The sequence below is a fragment of the Chelon labrosus genome, assembly GCF_963514085.1.
Source record: "Chelon labrosus genome assembly, chromosome: 16".
In the NCBI taxonomy this organism is placed as follows: domain Eukaryota; kingdom Metazoa; phylum Chordata; class Actinopteri; order Mugiliformes; family Mugilidae; genus Chelon; species Chelon labrosus.
In genome coordinates, this window is record NC_140349.1 from 15,445,991 (window position 1) to 15,465,897 (window position 19,907).

The window sequence follows — 19,907 nt, forward strand, 5'->3', positions numbered from 1 at the left end:
CGGGAAAAACACCCAGTGACACAGATCAGGCTCTGATAAGATAAGCCATAGTCTCCAGGTGTTATAAGAGGCTGAATGAAAGCAGGTGGGAGTGTCTCCAGAAAAATTTATTTATTTTTGTGGAAATGTGTGTGTCCTGGTTTTGGGATTGGTATCAGGTGATGTGGTCGAACTGGATCTGCAGTAATCAAACACCCTTTAGGTTTTTAGGCCTGTAATATTCACCTTTGTTAAAGCTGGAACACAAGAACGGCTGTGAATCTTATCATATATCAGCTATTTTGTTTGGTTAATGTGACATAAAGCAGCGTGAGGTGGACAGAAATAAATGGCCGTAAGTGGTATGGATGTGCATTCAGCCGGCTGCTCTAAGTCATCCATGAATTCACTCTCTTGTGTGTACTGCAAACACCTGCCTTTATTGTGTTCAACCAAAACACAGGGCATCATTGTTTGATGATATTATGCTCTGACTTCCTTTATTTTTCTCCTCGACCTCTCAGCCTGCAGGGAAATAGAATAAATCCCACACAGGCAAAGGTTTCATATACTGTCGGCCCCTCTTGATTAAAGGTGAACAGTCCTGTCGGCGTGCCGTTAACACTTCCACAGCCCGCGTGGCTGGAACCACGCTGCTCCATGCAGGAGAGCGAGACCAAGGTGCTTGGCTCTGTGCGTTATTATGATACTGACACTCGCTCACTGGAACCCTCCGTGTGTTTCCATCCGTCTTTGCCTCGATCCACGTCATTTATCATCCTTCGGGATCTGACAGCAACATCTGGCTAACCGTATGAGGCGGGCGACTAACGCGGGGGATGATTGACGAATGATGCTGTCAGGTTCGCCATTTGGACCTGCGGGGTTTCATAGTGTTTGAGTAAGAAGCAGTGATGAGATGGGCGCACACTAGATGGCCTGTAGTTATTGCTCATTTGCCAAAACATTAGGTACACTAGTGAAAATGAATATAACCTCTTCTAACATAACTATCCTGCACTAAATTTTTGCTTTATGACTGTTACAATGTTGAGTTTATGTTGAAACAGTGTAAGGAAGTTGGTCAATCAACTGTACGATCATTGTTTCTATTATTTAGCCGAGCCCACTGCCTACAATAGGGTTGTCAAAATAATAGAAACATGCGTCCGTACAACACAATACATTTCAACAGTACTACAAACCACAGCCTCCACACAGTTGAATCAGCAGCTCTCTCAGTTATTTTAAACAGATGCTGAATACCGTAGCCTTCATGGAGTTTACATTCAGTGCAGGGCTGTGCATAATTGGGTTCAGTCACCTAGAGCACCCCAGAGTAAATCAGGATGTAGAAGCAACTTCCTCAATCAAACAACCTGTTTATCCTCTTTGCTTGATCATTACAGATGTTAATAAACCTTAGACGACTGGCGCATAATAGTGTTACGTGCTTTACAGCCGGGGACAGCATTCATGTTCATCAGTGGGTCAGTTTATTTCTGGATCGGAGGACAAACAGAGTTTTGCAGGAGCAGTGGAAATGCATGTGTACATGACCTCAGTGGTTTGTTTTATTTGTACCTTGTTCCATTTTAAGAAAGAAGGCGGTTTTCAGTTGTTCTTGGGTCGGTCGTATTTGATGTCAAATATCATTTATTTGGTTCGTTAAGGGAAGGCTAACACAGTGAGAGCAGCTTCTGTTGACCAGTGACCACCATCCTTTTTTTAATCAGCCCATTTGCTTTGTTCTGACACCTATTTGAGCAAAACTCTTTATTATATTTAGATGGCACAAGATCAGAATTATTTATGTGTACATGCGTCTGTGTTTGCATCTTTATCCACAGCAGATTGTGTCAGAAGTTTGGTGTAACACAAACTTCCATCGGGTCTTCGGCCCTACTTTTACTGCAGATCTCAGACTGGTTATGAGAACATACAGAGGTCAGACTCCTGGCAATAGCATCGATTTACTCTCGATACAAAATGCTGCTGTGTACCTAGCAGCCTCTACATGTAAATCAGAGTGACACTGAGACGTCGAAGTTAAGTTTAAAGTATTTTTGTCCTCATTCAACGTGTTTGATATCATTTCAAAATTGTAATTAATAGTAGGTCCATGGCTTTCAAACCTTGAGTAACGGTAAAGAAAATGTTTTTCTCTGTTTATTTAAATCTTCCCAAAAAGACTCCAAGCTATTTTTGGCAACCTTGATGTTTTTGTTCCTTTTTTAAAATCTCTCTGTTCCTCAGCTGCTTTGTGGGTTGACACTACCAACAAAGGAACTCTTCCAGTGCTTTTTGTTCAAAGCTGTTGTCCCTCTGCGAGTCACTTTTAAGGATTCGCTTTATAGGTTATGCTGCGTTATCCCTCTTAACCCCTTCAGCTTTGTGGTACGTTTGAGGATTTCCATCATTAAACTTTGTAACTATATGAGCATGGCATCGTTTGCACACAACAACACTTTAAATTCTAGATAATTAAATAAACATTTGCAATTTCCAACATCTCAGATGTAAGGATTTAGTGCTTTTCTTTGTTTTCCCCCTGTCTAAAATACGTTTTTTCCTCCCTGCACGTAAACAGCAGTCTATTAAAACCTCTGCAGGTTCATGCAGTAACAGTTTTCCACCAGTAGGGGTCACCCTTAATTCACTCTCGACACTTTTTTTTCTTTTGGTCCGGATTAAAAATGCTCTGTCCAGACACACACCAGAGGAGACATTCATTCACACATTTGGACTGCATCGCCTCCTCGATATTAAATTATATTCTAAAATTATACCTCTAAAATGATTGGCTGGCATACTCCAGTGTGCAGTATGTATTTTCTGCATACAGTGCTTGGGGATAAAGCTGCGAGGAGGACATTTTTGATAACCTGTCATTAGTTCAGGATATCTTGAGCGAGAACACAGCCTCAGATTGACAGTCCGCAGTGTGCTCTGACCTACGGACCCGGTCCTCTTTGGCGGATCAGCAAGAATCTAATTGAACATTCAAGAGTGTTACTATACACGCAAAACAACTACAAGAAATCACAGAGTAGCCACGCTTTTGACTCAATTTCACGCAGTGTTGAATGAAAGGTATAATAATCACGCACTTCCAAGCAGAAATTCAGTGTTATTATTTGTTAACCCCGCAGCTGTCGGCTGTGATTACGTCCTAATGTCCCCAAAGATATCCGTGTCAGACCCTCGCGTCGTAGCATACACACCCAGTTAGACTCGCGTTCATGTTCGGCTCTGATTACAACAAGGAGGTTTTGATTTGTTCATCTAATGAATGATTCCATAGTGGAAATAACTGGCCCTCCTCTCAGCCTCCTCGTCAATCTCACTGTGCGTCTCACAGGATTTTCCACGAACCTCCTGTTGTTTATTCAGCCTTTTGTTTTATCAGGACCACTGTGTTGCTGGGCACTTTTGTCTCGCGCCTAATTTTTCCCCATTCACTCAGCACCCCCGACTAATATGTCCACTTTGATTCTTTGATAAGGCTCTCTAAACGTCCCTCACTTTGTATGCAAATAGATGTCTAATTTCTGCGGGCGAGATGCGGGCTTCATTAATTTGCGGAGGTTGGGGGTGAATTGTGGTTTGTTTGTTCCTCATCCCTCAAAGTGAAATTTGATCAAAGCCTCGCAGGAGCTCAGGTTTTGGGGTCTCTCACACGGGGTACTGTTTTAGTTTTGCGCCCGTGCAGCTGCAGGGAGTTGTAGGAAATCATTTATTCCGAGGTAGCCCCCTCAACGAGTCCTTTACTTAACATGTTTCGCACGTCACTTCAGGTGGAGGCAGAGAGGGAGGGATGGTGACACAGTGGAGGTGAATTGCCCTAACCGCCTTGGAGTGGTCTTCAGAGGAGACACATCATTGTCTCGTGTCCTTTCTTTTTTTTCCCCCTCACTCCTCTGTCTTTTACTTTCTGCTGTAACTTTCGTTACCAATGAGTCATCCGCCTCACCCCCCCCTCCCCTGTTCACTTTCTCGCTCATTTGAGCTGATTTCCCACCCACCCTTTTTGATAGCAGAGCGTGAGCCCCTGCCTCCCGTCCTCCTTTTCAATCTCATGCAACTCACCCACACGTTTCCCCCCCGGGGGAGGGAGGGGCTCCTTCTCCCTCCCTCCCTCACCTGATGCAAGCATCCGCCTGAAGATCTATACACTGCGCACGCAAACACACACATTAAACACATTTGAATGCTTCATTTCGGTCCTCTCAGTTCCCTCCGTGTGGAATTGAATTAGGCGAAGTTATATTTTATTCTCAGCAGCATTGCCGTATGTAAATGTCACTCATCAAGACACGCTGTCACCCACGGATGCAAATTTAGTTACTTGGGTGACACACCTCATCGCTGCGCTGCACGCTCCTTGCTGATAGTAGCCGGGAAAATATTTGTGGGTAGGCAGGTGTGTAACAAGGTTTTCCTGATCAGTGCCTGCTATCTCAAGAACATCTTTATTTAATGGAGTATGGATACGTCCATATATTTTTGGATAGTGTTGTTTTCCAAAACATGTGCAAGTTATGAAATTAATATGTGCTCCCGGCTTTAATTTGAGGGTATTAACATGCAAATTGCATAAAGGAGTCAGAATTACAGTTGTTTCATATGTAACCCTAAAGGTTTCTGTTATGCTCCTTTAAGAGATTTATGCTAATGATATTATCATGAGGTGGTAATTTATTACCAGGGTTGGGACTGTTGACTATATATAAAGACGGACGATTTTGAAGCCCATTTTGGGCACTGGCCATCGCCATCTTGGCAGCGCCTGAGTCCTCATAACTCTCAGCTAACGCAAAATGAGCAAAGAGGTGAAGTGTGAGTTGAGCTGAGATGGGCATGTGATGCTAAGGCAGACAGCTAGCAGCCTGTGAAGTTTACAACTTTGGCCCCGGGTTGTAAACATATTTATTTCATCTGTGAAATTTTATCATGGCCATCTATGGGGGTTGGTTTACTTTTGAGGCCAACCTGTAGTGGTCATTTGGGGTTTTTGGCTTTATTTTTCATCCTTGGAGGTTGCTGCATAGCTTCAACGCACCAAACACAAAAGTAGATGACGGCTGTGAGTACTCTACTCAAGTGATTATGAAGGGGAAATTAGATATCAATCAACTGTTGGAGTCCATGGCACCCCGCTACATTCATATAATGCTCTTTGATCAATCTTAAATCTTAAATCAATCTTGTGTCATAATATTAGTAATGAAGTTCCTAGTGGGGGGCCTCATCTGTGATTCTCAACTGTAATCTACAAAGGGTACCAGTAGGGATCCTGGAGATCACAGGAAGCTACATCTCTGTACTTGTAGCAGAAAAGTTGTAGCATTATGTATCGGGGTTAATCAGCCTTACTTGACATGGCATGTCCTGCAATGAGTTGTGCAGCCCGAGTATATATGTGTGTCCTTGTAGGGGTATATAGATTGCATTCATCTCGTAATTCCATAACCTGAGTATTTCTTGTTTATTCTCGTCCTAAGTCCACAGACTTCTTTTTAGTTTTAGTGAGGTGAGATTCAACATTAATGTAAATAAAGGTTTTTCTCTCAGAGCATATATAAAGTGAGGCCACCAAGCATGGTGAATGGTTTCTTTGCAGATGATGCAAAGACGTCTCTACCTGCTGCATCTGTGAGGATCATGTTTGTTGACTTTTCCAGCGTATTCAACACCGTTCGGCCCCTGCTGCTGAGAGAAAAGCTAGTAGAAATGGGAGTAGACTCACAGCACTTCCTGGTTAGCGGACTATCTCACTAGGAGACCTCAGTATGCCAGGTTGGGGAACTGGACTGTGCTCTCCCCTGTCCCATTCACCCTGTACACCTTGGGCGTCGAGTACAGCACAGAGTAATGCCATATGCAGAAGTTCTTTGTTGACGCTGCAATTGTGGGGTGTATCAGGGATGGACAAGAGCAGGAGTACAAGAATCTGGTGAACAGCTTCATCTCATGGTGTGGAGCGAGCCATCTTCTGATTAGTGCACCTAAAACCAAGCAGATGGTAGTGGATTTCCAGAGGTCCAGGCCCCACCTGAGGCCTGTAACCATCAACAGGGATTGTGTAGAAGACTCTATGCTATAAGTACCTGGGTCTACAGCTGGATCACAAAGTGGACTGGTCGACTAGCATGGTCTTAAATTAAGGTTGTTTAATATTGGCCGGAAGTTGCTGGACATGTTCTACCAGACTATCGCTGCCAGTGCCCTCTTCTACGCTGTGGTGTGCTGGGGATGCAGCACTAAGAAGAAGATCACCTCACAGCTGGACAGACTAATACAGAAGACTGGCTCTGTAGTAGGGGCAGAGCTGGAGTCCTGACATCAGTGGCAGATGCAAGGACCTTGAACAAAATCCGGTCCATCATGAACAATGTCCACCACCCTCTACACGACACCATAATCAGGCAGAGAAGCTTGTTCGGTGACAGGCTGCTGTCTCTGTCCTGCTCCACGGACAGGTTGAGGAGGTCATTTTGTCCCTCGGGCTATATGACTCCACAATGCCTTACACAGTATTACAGTGTGAGTCATCCGCCTCATCCCCCCCTACTAGTGCTACAAGCATCTTAAGTGCTAGTAGCACTGGCCTTAGGATGGCAGTGGACCAAATCGTGGGATGGATTGCCATGAGATTTGACCTTCATGTACCTTCATGACATTCAAGTAAAGCAATCGGAGTGATTTGGGGCAGAGATGCTTTGGCATGTGACTACATCTCCCTCATTAAGGCTGTCAGGAAGGGATGTGGGCTTAAAACCCTTCATCTAAAAGACTCACCGCAGCAATAAGCCTCGATGGATGCACAGCATGTTAATCAATAGGGCTCTGATGTTTCCCAGAGTCTCTCAGAAGAGGAATCTCCCTCCTCTCTTTCTTTTTCATCTGCCGCGTCTTCTTGTCTTTCCTCCCATGCCTGTCTGCTATCTCCCATGGCAGATGTCCAACGAAACGAGTTGCAATCTTCTCCCAAACTGCGATTAACATTTCTCTCATCCACTATTTTCCCAGTCCACACCGCCTCTTTCCCCCTCATTGTCCCTCCCTCTCTGCTTCTCCTCACTTTGTCCTTCACCCTCATAGTTGTTATTGAACTCCTCTTAACCTCTCGCTTCCTGCATAAATCTCTGCTTACTTTTTATTATTTCGTCACTCTTTCATATATACCCATCAGGCGTAGCATTATGACCTAATGTTGTGTAGTTCTCCCTTGTTTCTCCAAAACAGTTGTGAGATGGAGATGGGCCATCTGAGGGTGTCCTGTGGTGTCTGGCAACAGAATGTTGTTAGTGGGGGCCTCTGTGGGTCAGGCTTGTTTCAGTGCATCCCACAGATACTTGTTCAGTTTGGGATCTAGGGAATTTGGAGGCCAGGTCAACACCTTGTGCTGTTTTTCATGTTTTTTGAGTTGCGATTTTGTGTGTGTGCCTGGGGTTGGGGTGTCTGGGGTGGTACATGGCTTAGTAACATCCACACCATTGCCAGGTGCAATAGTTTTCCAGGAAAACATCGTATTTTCACAAGATGGTCAATGTTATTTACATCTGTCAGTGGTTTTAATGTTATGCCTGATCAGTATACATCTGTATGCTGACGTCCATTGTGTTTGGAGCTTTACATCAAGGACATCTTTTAACTCTCTCTCTCTCTCTCTTTGTGTCTGTCTACCTCTCTCCGTCCGCCCTCTTTCAGGAGGAGTTGCGGGAGCTGAGGGAGAAGCCCATCGACCCCCAGGCGGAGCAGGAAATCATTGACAGCATCGAGGAGGTCTACTTTTCAAACGACTCCTTCGACATGATGCAGCATGAACTGGAGGTCAGATACTCTGTATGAATGCCAGTGCTCGTGCTCTTGACTGAATGGGCACCACTCACTCGTAAAATGATGACAAGAGACTTGCTCTCAAGTTCCCACACCCCTCCCTCCGTAAAATAATAATTCCATCAAATCCTCCACATTTCAGTGACTTTGATAACAGCAATATTGCATTCCTAATGTGAGTAAATATGGTTTGTTGTGCTCTGAACCTCATCTGACTGCCAGAAGTAAAGCTCTTTCTCACCTGAGCTGCTGTCTCTTACACCTCTCCTGAGCCGCATGCATGCCATTGACGTCCGGATTGATGGATTGCATCTGCTCAACAGAAGAAGGGTGTGAAATCTCATTAGATTTATCTTGGTATTGCTACACCATCTGAAATGAGACTCTCAGTCAAGGGGAAAGTAATTACCTATCATCCTTTGGGCCATGGATTTGTAATATCGTCTTCCTCTAGCGGAGTTTGTTTGCTGTTTACTAAATAACGTTCCTCTACCTTCTCGACTAATCTGACGTAGGATCTGGCAAAGTGTATTTACTGAGCACATCCTTTTTGTTTTCTTTTGAACCGAGGATGAGCTACAGCTATCTTCAGTCACGCCACTGTAACCAGCTTATCCTCTGAAATGATAGCGAGGTATCTTTGAAAAATTAAGATGCTCACGAGTGAAGATTATCTCTCCGCTCTCAGCTATGGCCTCTAACGCAGTTCTACTTTCAGTGTTTTTCTGCCAGTGCATGGACTTAAACATGTTGTATGCCGAACATGTTCAGGAGCAGTATGTGACTGCGCAGAAGTGTTTACAGATGCAAAAATAAGATGTGTAGGAGGATGTGTTGCAAACAAACATTAAGGTTGCACGTTTGTACCTGTGTGTGATTATAGAAACTCCCACCTGAGCTGAACCTGCAGGAGCTGGAGGAGCACAGAGATAAGCTCAAGAGACAGCAGGCAGCAGTAAGTTCTCTCTCACACGCGCACACATTGGTGTAATGCATTCCCTAGCCCCTTAACCTAACCCTAACCCAATTGTAACCTGTTCTGTAAAACCAAGTATTAACAGGTTTTAACACACAGAAATGTATGTGGAGCCCAACAATGACAAACACACAAAAATAGTTTAGGAACAACTCAAAAAAACTGAAAAACAGCATAAGGTGTTGACCCGGCCTCCGAATCCTGAACTGATCAAGTATCTGTGGCATGATCCACAGAGGAGGCCCCTCCCCTCAACCCACTGGTACTTTTTCAACTTTCATGTTGGCACGAAAGCTCATTCATGTGCTTGTTAACCAAAACTAACTGCTTATGAGGAATATATAACATAGGTGAACGCTCTGAATGTGCTCTTAAATGGACCTTGAGAAGGACCGTGTTGTTGTTTTTGGATTCTTCTTGGATTCGTCCGTCCTATTCTTACGAACGCAACATCTCAGGAACACCTCGATGAAACTTCTTGAATATCTACTCACACTCACGGATAAAGTGGACAGAATTTGATTTTCAAAGGTCACGTTCGCTGTGGCCTCACGTAACACGTCCATAACACGGCCATCAATCACATCATGAATGCCATATCTCTGAAAGGCCACGAGGGAATTTCCTCCAGTTTGGCACAAGTCTGCAGCCGGATTAGTTGGTGGAGGCGCCACAGAGCGGTAACTCCAGCTTTACTGGGAACACCGCGGTTTTAAAACAAGATGCAAAGCTGCGTTCAAAGTTTGTTCTTGGAAACCTCAGCTGCCCTCACTTGAAGATGCACACTGCACACATACATTATAAAAAAGTGCCTGGATGGCCTGTTTGAGTTTGCGTTTCTACGTTTGCTCATTATCAAAGGCTTCTACAATTTGCTATGCTTCTAAAGATCTTACATCCCTGCCTCCCAACACCTGTTGTGCCACAGGCTTGTATGCTACATAGAGTGTGCAGCATGTGGAGCTCGACATGAACGTTAACGGCCGTAAACAACTGATTGGGAATATCGTGGTCAAAGGACAAAAGAGGGATGTGAGGAAAAATAAATGACTGATTCTGACCTTCATTCCGCAACAATTGAGTTCTTTGTGCCTGATGACGTCGTTGCCTGTGTTTCCTTTCACTGAAGGGCTATTTCCACAGTGGCTGTTATTCTGAGGTCAGCCAGGTACTCTCAGTTTGAGGCTGGTGAGCTGGCCTGTGGACAAACTCTATTTATAGAAGCATGTGGGAGAGGCAGCTCTTTTCCCTTCAGTCCTCAGAATCCAGTGCCGATTTTGCCCACATACCCTCCTTCTTGACAATTCTGCGTGTTCACTGTTTGTCTTCACCTGTCCCTCAACTCTGCTTTTGTTTTGTTTTATACTTTGCAACTGCCGTTCCCCCCCCCCCCCCGTGCCTCTTATCCCTCTTTTCCATACTTGCCGCTTTCCCTCCACATCCCTATTTCTTGACAGTTTTGGCAGTAGCCCACAGGCCTGCCTGTTTAGTTGAGACGATGCTGCAGACTTCGTGCCCCGTGGCACGGTGAGACCTGTAAGTCAGGACAGCCGAAGAGCACACAAACGCACCCTCACACATATCCTCCCCGTCTCTCGCTTCCTTTCTCTCTTTCTGGCTGTCAGCCCGCTGGCACCTCGTGGGAATAGCCGTGGTAATTGGTCCAGTGTGCTGTCAGGCAGAAAATCCGCAACTAAGTTTCTCAGCAAGCTTATCAATGCAAACCTGTAGTCCTGTAGCGCCTATATGAAAAGCCCTCCACCTGAGGGTTTTGTTTAGTATCCTCATTATATACCGCCTTTGATTTGTTAAATTTTAATCTAAGAGACAAGATATATACTGTATTGCTGTGTTTTTCCATTTTATATTGAAAAGTGTGATATTTTCAGAATAAATCCCAGGAAGTAAAGATCCCACGTGTCGCCATTAATAAATAATGTCTGGCTTTATTTCAGTCAGAAAATAATATTTTAAAAAACGCTGCAACTGTCACTCTCGCAACTCACAGCTAAAGTGGATGGGTTTTGATGTTTTTAAAAACGCAGCCTTGTGGAATAGACATGAATTTGGTTATTTGGTTCAAAAAATTATTAATTAGGCAAATAAGGTTGATTTTTTATTTTTTTTGCATCACTTAAAAAACAGGGAGCCTGTGGGACTGATTTCCTGCTTTAATTCGGTTCAATAAGGCTAGTTCTAAGACTTGTTTGGCTCTAAATCAATGTTGTCTTATGCATTGCAAATAAGATGCAGGAGAAAGTTTCAAATATGCTAATAGCATGGCTTAAAAAACTGCTGGATTGTATATATAAATCCTCCTTCCTGACTGTTCTAATGTTCAGTTTACAGTATGTTGAAACAGCATCTGAAAGGCTGTAGTTCAACTGTATGATCATTGTGGAGGATGTAGGTTGTGGTGCTGTGAAACTGGTCGTCAAAATAATAGGAACATGCGTTTGTACAACACAACACAACACAGTTCGATAGTACTAGCCTGGAAGCCAGCCCTAATTTCCCCCACCCACAAAATGTTTGTGGCAGAAAGTTTGGCTCCAGTCACTCTGTTGTGAACTGATTATACCTTGACGATGATGTGCTGGGCCATTCAGATTGTTTGATGGCGGCCTTTTTGCGGTGATGGACAGAATATTAACAACGGCATTTTCTTTTCTGTATCGGCAGCATCATCGCCGGGTTTCAGAGACTTTAACAGACTATGATTGGTTAAAACCTGCCCCATAATAAAATCCCAATGTCGTGTTATCAGACTCACATTCTGATAAGAATTGAGTCCGGCCGTGCCAGGCTAGCGTGGGACTGTTATATCAGAATTAATTCGTTTTCACTAGTGCATCCAGTGAGCTGGCAAGTGAGTGCATTTCTTCTAATCTCAGAATCTATTTGACAATATACTGGAAAAAAAAAAAAAAAAAAACCTGCACACATTTTTGAAAAGCATTTATTAAGCTGTGAAGTCATGTGTGAACTCTGTACGTGCTGTGGTTCACCAAACAGTGGAGATCTCGTGTTGCCAAGTGTTGGAAAGATCTCTGAAGAGACGATAATAGTGCTTTGAGGTTCTCAGCATAGGGCTGTCCTGCGATGGCCTTTCCTCGTGGTAGATGGTTTTGATCGTCTCCTCCCATTTTATCTGCGGTGCCATTAGTGAAGCTGTGAAGCAGCTGAAAATAGGTGTGAGCGTGTGTGCGCGCTAGCAGGGGCTTGAGTACATAAAATGTACTTAAGTGAGAAGGATACAGAACCGTACCCACCATATGTAGTAGTATCCCTGTTTGCCTTTTTATCTTCAGTCCTACTGTGTGAGGAGATGTGTGTGTGTCTCGGATTTTATTAATATTAAATCTTTGTGAATCATCTGCTGCAGGGTGGAACGGACTTTGTGTGGTTTCAGGGAAGAGAACAACTGCCCTGTTTCTGAGCCGCAGCATCCGAGCTTAATTAGCATCCCTTACACACAGCAGGCAGAGGCTCGTCTCAGGGCTAATTGCCTTTTCATGCTGCGAGACTTCGGCCCATGTGAATGATATCAGGGTTCAGAGATGCTGGTTTGTGTGTGTTCCCATGTAACTCTGAAATGCTGGAAATTCTTAATTAATGTGGACACACTAGCTTGATTCTGAGGGCTTCATCAGATCTGATTAAAAAAAAAATAATTAAAAAATACTGATACCATTAACATGAACTTCATTCTACTTTTAACTCTATTTACTTATACATGTGCAAAATGAAGCACATAAATAAACGCATAGTGTAAAACACGAGAGCTACTTTTGACCTTGCAGCTCCCCTCTCCCTGAAAATGACTTCCCGTACAGGATCATAGGCAGCACACCAGCAGAGGTGTTACTAGCCATTTGAATTAACATATTCAATTTTTAATGAAACTTGAAAGCTCTAGATATCTATCCCTCCCACAGCAGTAATGAATTCCATCCCTCCACTCAGTTATTTTAAACTTAAGCAATGCTTATGCAATCTTTGCCTAAGCCTGGACATCAAATGATGTCCGGCTGTGCAAAACGAAGTTTCAGGTAGGATGTGTGAGAGCGCAGATGGAGCGTGGGAGATCACATCATTCCACGAGTGTGGACACACACACACACACAAACACCGATGTCCACGAGTGTGGACACACACACACGAACACATAGATGGATAGCTTAAAAGCAGGGGTGCGCGGCTGTTTCAGAAGTCAGTCTGACAGAATATCCGAGACATAAATCTGAGTTTTTATATGGGGGCGTGCTGCTCGTGTGAGAGAACAGGACACCTTTTCTTCCACTTTACATTAAGTATGGTTCTCTGCACTGCTTGTGGAAAGTTTATGCTCAGTGGTTTAGTCCTTAGCTCTATTAATAAGACTGACCTTCACTATCAATCAACTGTTTAATACTTTTCACTGCCACCAGCCACAATCAGTGTGAGCTAATTTGGCTCTAAATGACTCATACATCTCAGTTTCTACAAGTACAATATGTGTTTGTACTTAACTGCAGTTATTTTTAACCTGATCTAACCTTCTTGCTAACAAGTCAGCGCTAGATAAACTGTCCAATCAGGTTAGCCGTGCTTGCATTCGTTTACTTTTTCTTTCTAATAGATGCTGCATCTGTCTTCTCCCGTGACTTCCACCGTGTTTCCCCTGTCTTCACTCCCATATGGCACGTGGAAATTGCACTCATTGTCTCGCTGGGTTATATGAGTTGATTACTGTTTTTATTCTTATTTACTCCAGCTGCTAAATATTACATGCACTCTGCTTGTTTTGCGACCCAGTGACTGCTCAATTAACCTCCATTTGTGTGTATGAGGGCCAGCTGAAAATTAATGACTTTGGCCTTGTGGCTTAGGTAGGAGGTTTTGCTTACTCACAGCTTTGCTTTATGAGTTTAGACTTTTTCAGGTCTTTAAACAGTTTAGTATTCAGTGGTAAAATCAATGGAAAGCCAATAGGTGGAGTTTTGTTTTTGCTTTCTTTGGAAGGAAGTTTTTTTTTTTTCTGCGCGTGTGTGGTCGACAGACAATCTCAGATTCAGTATTGTTTTCTCCATCATTTCTTTGCCCTCCTCCCAAATGGTGAATATTTTTTTCTCCGTGAGCAACGTAGTCATACATTTGAATGTTAAACACACACACACACACACACGCCTGCAGAGTGAACAGTTTCAACTGAGCGCCGTTCGCCATCTGTTCAGGTCTCCAGTTGGCAACTGTGCATACGTAACACAGTGTTGAAATGTCAAGGCTACTCCTAGACTTGCGTACCAGCAAATATGAACACCTCCCCACTATTTTGAATAAATTCATCCTCAATCTAACTCTAATTCCTGCAAAAATCCGCTTACTGTGTGGATATGGTGATGTATGTAGACGCACACACAGCGGAAGAGCGATGGCTCACTGTGAGTGGGTGAAAGAGGGGCCGCTTCACCTAAAGTGATTGTCCTTTGTCATTATAATGAGCAGCACATTAATTGCCAGCTCGTCTGTAGTCAGATTTGAACATTTTATCCTTGACATTAAAATTATTATTTTGTAACTGAGTGGTAGAGATGATCCCTCCCTGAATATCCATGACATATATTATTTAATCAAACACCCTTTGTAACTTTACTACTTAATACATTGCCGTTAAATTAAAATGTATTCTGTTACTCTGGAAGAGGATTGACAGGTCTTATGAAATAACTCATCTGATGTCATCAGGGTTAAATCGGCTCATATTCACAACCTAGAAATATATAGACTAATTATATAAAAAATACAATAAATGGTACGGCATATTTTAACTACAATCTATGAATGAAGACAGAATTTCTGAATTCTTTACCTAATGATACTATTCAGGAATGGTGCTTTACTATATTCTATTAGATAGCATACATAGGATTATAGAATTATTTTATGTATGTTGTTTTAACCGCATCCATGAGAGAGAGGGATGCAGTCCTGCTGAAGTTTTAAAGTATTTTGAAGTCTGTGTTTTAAGTACTGAACAAGAGACCATGAGAAGACCTCACTCCCTTTGTTCGGTTTGACCTTGTTTGCCATAACATTATGACAACCAGCCTAATATTGAGTGAATCCCCTTTTTCCACCACAACAGCCAAGACCCATTGAGGCATGGACTCCATTAGACTTACAAAGGTGTGCTGTGGTACCCCGCACCAAGACATTAAGCAGCAGACCCTTTTAGTTCTGCACGTTGCGAGGCGAAACCTCCACGGATCGGACTTCTTTGTCTAGCACATCCCACAGGTGCTCGGTTGGGTTGAGGTGTGGGGATTCTGGACGCCGAGTGAACACCTTGAACTTGTTGTTGCGCGATGCTAAAATAGGCCACTGGCATCAGGGAATATTTGTTATGTTTAGAGGTCAGGTTGGACCCAACTGCAGACACCGGGGGAGGCAGGAGCAGGAAAAAAAAAAAGTACTTTAATAAATCTTATCAAGCAGGAACAAGAAGTTCGAAAGCCCCAGGTCGGAGAAAGTCTAAATCACAGTCCAAACTAAAAGAAAATGAATAAATCCAAAAAGGTAACTAAAAGAGCACCAGTGGAGAAAGGAGAGGAGGCAACTGGATAAGAGGCCAGAGATCATACAAAGGCAGAAAATCCAGCGTCAAACCCCAGTATTGGAAGTGGTATGGAAGAGTAGATTGACATCAGGCATCTGCAGTCAGCACCAGGAAGCCACTCTGAAAGACACGCCCCTAGGGCACATTGAACGCAGGGACGGAGCCCGGAGACATAACAATATTGTACCCGTAAGCACTTTAGGCGGTGCACAGGGTATAATTGTTCTCTTACTACTACCTAATATATTCCTCCCACTCACAGGTGCCAAGATAAGCAGTGTTATTCGCTTCGCCTGTCAGTGGTCATAATGTTATGGCTTTCTCTCTTTCCTCCATTAACACCAGCAGTGGAAATCACGCAAGGAGGCTGGAGAGTCAAACTCATCTCATCACCATAGTCAATACTGTTCTGTCTGCCATAATGCCCAAGCTCTTTAAATAATTACAGTCTCCCTGTAGTTGTTTGGATCAGATTGGTACAATGGGCACGACATAGGGAACTTAATAACATTAGAAATCACAATAGGAGCAGAGACAGAGCGGCGACCACTCTCAGGGAAACAAGAGTAGTCCTATTGAGAAAGACACGAGATGAAATGAAACTGCCAAAATGAGACACTCCCTTTAAAGACTTTGGCGGTGTTGTGCTCTTGATACAGACATCACCGATTGATATTCATGCCCCGTCTACAATAGCAAGATTACACTGCCCAAAGTGTTTCTGTGGGGTGACATTTGGGAAGAACATCAAAATGCCTTTTCACTCTTTTTTTTTTTCTAATTCTATTTCTGTACTCTCCCTCTCTCTCTCTCTCCCTCCCTCTCTCTCTCTGTAGGTTTCTAAAAAGGTCGCCGATCTCATCCTGGAGAAACAGCCTGCTTATGTTAAGGTAAGCTTCCAGTTACAACTCCATTGTGCCGGACAACCTTTTTCCGCCTTTTCTCTTCCCACCCTCTCGCCTCAGAAAAGCGTTCCAGCTGCTGATATTTGATTCCGAAACATATCGGTTCTATTTTTTTGGAGTGGCATCTTCTCTCACTGTGTTATGAATTGACATCAGGTTGTTTTGATGCTATCCGGGTGTTCGTAGATGGGGCCCCCGCGGATGAGTCGACCGCAAGACGACGACGCGATAAGGATAGAGTTTTGGTAACCATGGCGATAGGAAATTTGACTCTATCCGCGGATAAGGGAAAACAGGGGCAGTAATCTGGGTTTTATTCAGAACATAGCCAGGTTGTGAATTAAAACTAAGTCCATAAAATCCCTTCTTTGACCGTCTAGTGTTTTTGCACTGAACTGAAATGAACCAGTGACAATGTCTGTATGGCAAGTTAGTTATTCTGTGTAGATTATAGGAACCTGCATTTTGCTATTGGGATGACTCAGAATGACTCTTTCTGATATTAGAATATTAGAAAATATAACTCCATACAGATGCTGTGCCATCATTAGTACCTCTTCAAGTCAGGTAGGTAAACACCAGTGTGTACATTGCATGTAATTTCCTGCTACATTGAGCAGGCTTCACAGCATTAAAGCATTTTAGCAGAAGATCAAACATCTGGGTATGCTAGTGCGTGTACATATGTGCGTGCATTTTATTGAAAAACCTTTGATTTGTTTGATTTAGCAGTCAAATTTCTCTAGTCACATCGGATACGAGCTGCCACTGTAGTTCTGTAGAGGGTGTCAAATCTGAATTTACTCATTGAAGCTTTGATCCCCGCATGACACAGTTTATGGTGGACAGCTATGACAAGTTTAGTATCTGTTGAAACTTCAGTGAGATCGCAGTTATTGCTAAGCCATCCAAAGGTCAGTGTGTAGAGAAAAATTGATCATTCATTCTTAGGCCACAATCCCTGTGACCCTACAGATCTGAGATGACAACAAGGCTCATGCTGGTTCTGTACAAGAATAAACTGCTGGTGCATCATCTGCGCTAAGTGGCAACCTAACGCTGCAGCTCCTGGAATGGCTTCTTGAGATTGGCTCAGAAATGCCCAACCCTCAGCATATTTTATATCATATACTATAGTTAAATTTCCTCCTACATAACAACGTTACAGAGGGTAAATGTTTGTTGTCAGCCCCTTTAAATTACATCAAGTCATATCATTATGCGTGATTAAGGGCGTGGAAGGTTTGAGTCTGAGATATCTTTACGTCACTAACTATCAGACTAGGCATCACATATCTGCGTCAGCTCCACTCACATTCCACTTCTTTGCCCATTTTTTGTGACGGATCAGAAGTTAGCCAGAGTCTTGCCAGCTTGACGCCGGAGCAACCGCACTGAGCTTCTGTGGGCGGCTTGTCCATCTTTACATACAATCAGTGATCTTCACACTAATTCTAATACTCCCAACATTAATTAAATCACATCTCATGGTGATATTTTTCAGGTCTTTAGACAGAGGAACATACAGAAACTTAAACGTACCTGTCAGGTGATCAAAAGTACATCTACAAGATAATAATCAGCTGTTCTATCATGAATAAAAACAAGAGCTGAATCAAAATTGTTCAAACACCACATCAGCTTCCTGTGCAAACCACGTAAAATAGCCAGAAATGATCTTGTAACTTAACTCGCTTATATGTGCCTCTACTAATTTCTCAGTAGTAGACACTTCCAGAGATTTCCGGAGCATTTCTTTTAAGGCAAAAATTGTGAAGAGTTTGAAGGGGACTACATTAATGCCACAATGAGATGTAAGACAGGGTTCCACCACATCATTTCCATGCATGCAGAGAGACACCATGAGAAGCCAGTGACGTACTTGGTGCGTATCTTTGAGGCTTTCGTCCCGCTATGTTCTCAAACAATTTCTCCCCCTTGTCTTCTCAGCATGCCGCCGGGCACTATGCTACTTCTCCCCAGTGCTCGTGTGCTGCGTATAAGACATCAGTGACACAGATTTTTACGGGCACATGCGCTCGTGTCTCAGAGCTTGAAATGGCGGTCTGCTAAGCGTCCGATCTGATTCACAGCCACGTAGTGACTAGTCTTTCTGATCGCTGTTGGTGCCTTCCGGCAACACGTGGCCTCCGCTTGCACTCGCAATGTGTGACCGGGCTTTCTCACGCAACATGGAGGCAGCCACTACCGCTGACTCATTTAAAACCTCTACATTTAAAATTTTAAAGTTGGTAGACGTGATATTTTTTTTTTTTCCCATGAGTTCAAGGTGAGGTTCAGGTTAAACCTCAGCATCAATAAAACAGGTGGAGGGGGTGATTTGAATTAACTGCCCTCTCTTATGTCTCCAGTTAAGAGGAGACCGCTTCAAATTGAGTGGCCAGACTGCAAGATTTGTCAGGAAAGAGAGATTGCCTTGCTTGAAATTCAGGTTGCAATGCATTTGCCCCAGGTTCCCCCGACCAGTTTACTTAAAACCAGTGCAACAAAATGGACTTGGACTGGTGTTCAGTTATTTTCCACTGGAAATGCTTATTCATCACAGTTACAGTTGATGTCTCTGTCTGCGTTCCCTGTGTGCCTCCTTGAAATAGACTGGTAATTTGTCCAGCATTGTTGATGACCTGACAATTACATGGGGGTCTTAAGACTTAAGGTAGGGGAAAGTAGAAATTGACAAGAAAATGAATGTGACAGGGTGGTTAATATGTGCGGGAATGGGCTAGCAGGGCCACATGCCCTTGAGGAGACAGAAAAGCACTGTATGGAAAGAATGCTGCAGGTCCTTGCACCCTGCAGGCTCCCTGCATGTCCTAAATGTCATTCAACTTTGCTTTCCTTTCACCCTAATACAGTACAATAAAGTGGGCAGGACAGCGCCCAAACATTGGCATCATTAGAATGTACAGGCGGGGTGGGTAACAGAAAGCCAGCGCATAGTCAATGTGCTCAAGGGTCACAGAAATAACCTCTTATGAATATATGAATAAAGAAATCTGGTGTCCCTTGTGACTAACCATCTCTCCCTTCTTAACCTTCGCTTCCCACACCAGAGCTGTGTTTATAGACATTGTAGGAGTCAGGTTGTGTCGTGTAACTACATTAGAGTTGCCTTGCTTTTGCTGCGGACAGTACGTGCAAACATTCCCACACTTGCGTTGTTTTAAGTTTACCGCAGGCGTACATACAAGCTGTGTAACCTCTTCTACAGTGCCGACTAAAAAAACGTGTCTGACCATTTGTCAGTCCCCACCGCCACCGCTGTGTAATCTTCCTGTAGTTCCTCTTGCACGAGCTAAGGTGAGAGAGCCCTCTGTCTGCCAGGTTAAGTGCAGCTCACAGGTGGAGTAGACAGTTGAGGGCTGTGGTGTCACAACAAACTGGAGCCTCAGGCCACGTACAGAGAGTACTCGTCCAGAAACACATACACACACATGTTGAGCACATGTGTGTGTATGTGTGTTTCTCTTTGAACCTGCGCGTCCACTGTTTGTCTCTGCCTGTGTGGATTTGTGCACATAACAGAATACATGAGCGTATTATACCATGAGGCTCTTGTGTTTTCTCGACTGCTGTGTAAAATTTC

The 19,907-nt window shown here is 43.5% G+C and overlaps 1 protein-coding gene across 3 annotated transcripts in view; it reads left to right on the top strand.

Moving 5' to 3' along the window:
- The window catches only part of vps50 (VPS50 subunit of EARP/GARPII complex), a 115,465-nt gene that overhangs the window by 1,906 nt on the left and 93,652 nt on the right, over window positions 1-19,907 (top strand). For all 3 annotated transcript variants that reach the window (XM_084563463.1, XM_084563464.1, XM_084563465.1), the window contains exons 3-5: window positions 7,693-7,815; window positions 8,705-8,776; window positions 16,232-16,285. In XM_084563463.1, the coding sequence (XP_084419589.1) occupies window positions 7,693-7,815; window positions 8,705-8,776; window positions 16,232-16,285 (249 nt within the window). The remainder of the gene's footprint in view (window positions 1-7,692; window positions 7,816-8,704; window positions 8,777-16,231; window positions 16,286-19,907) is intronic.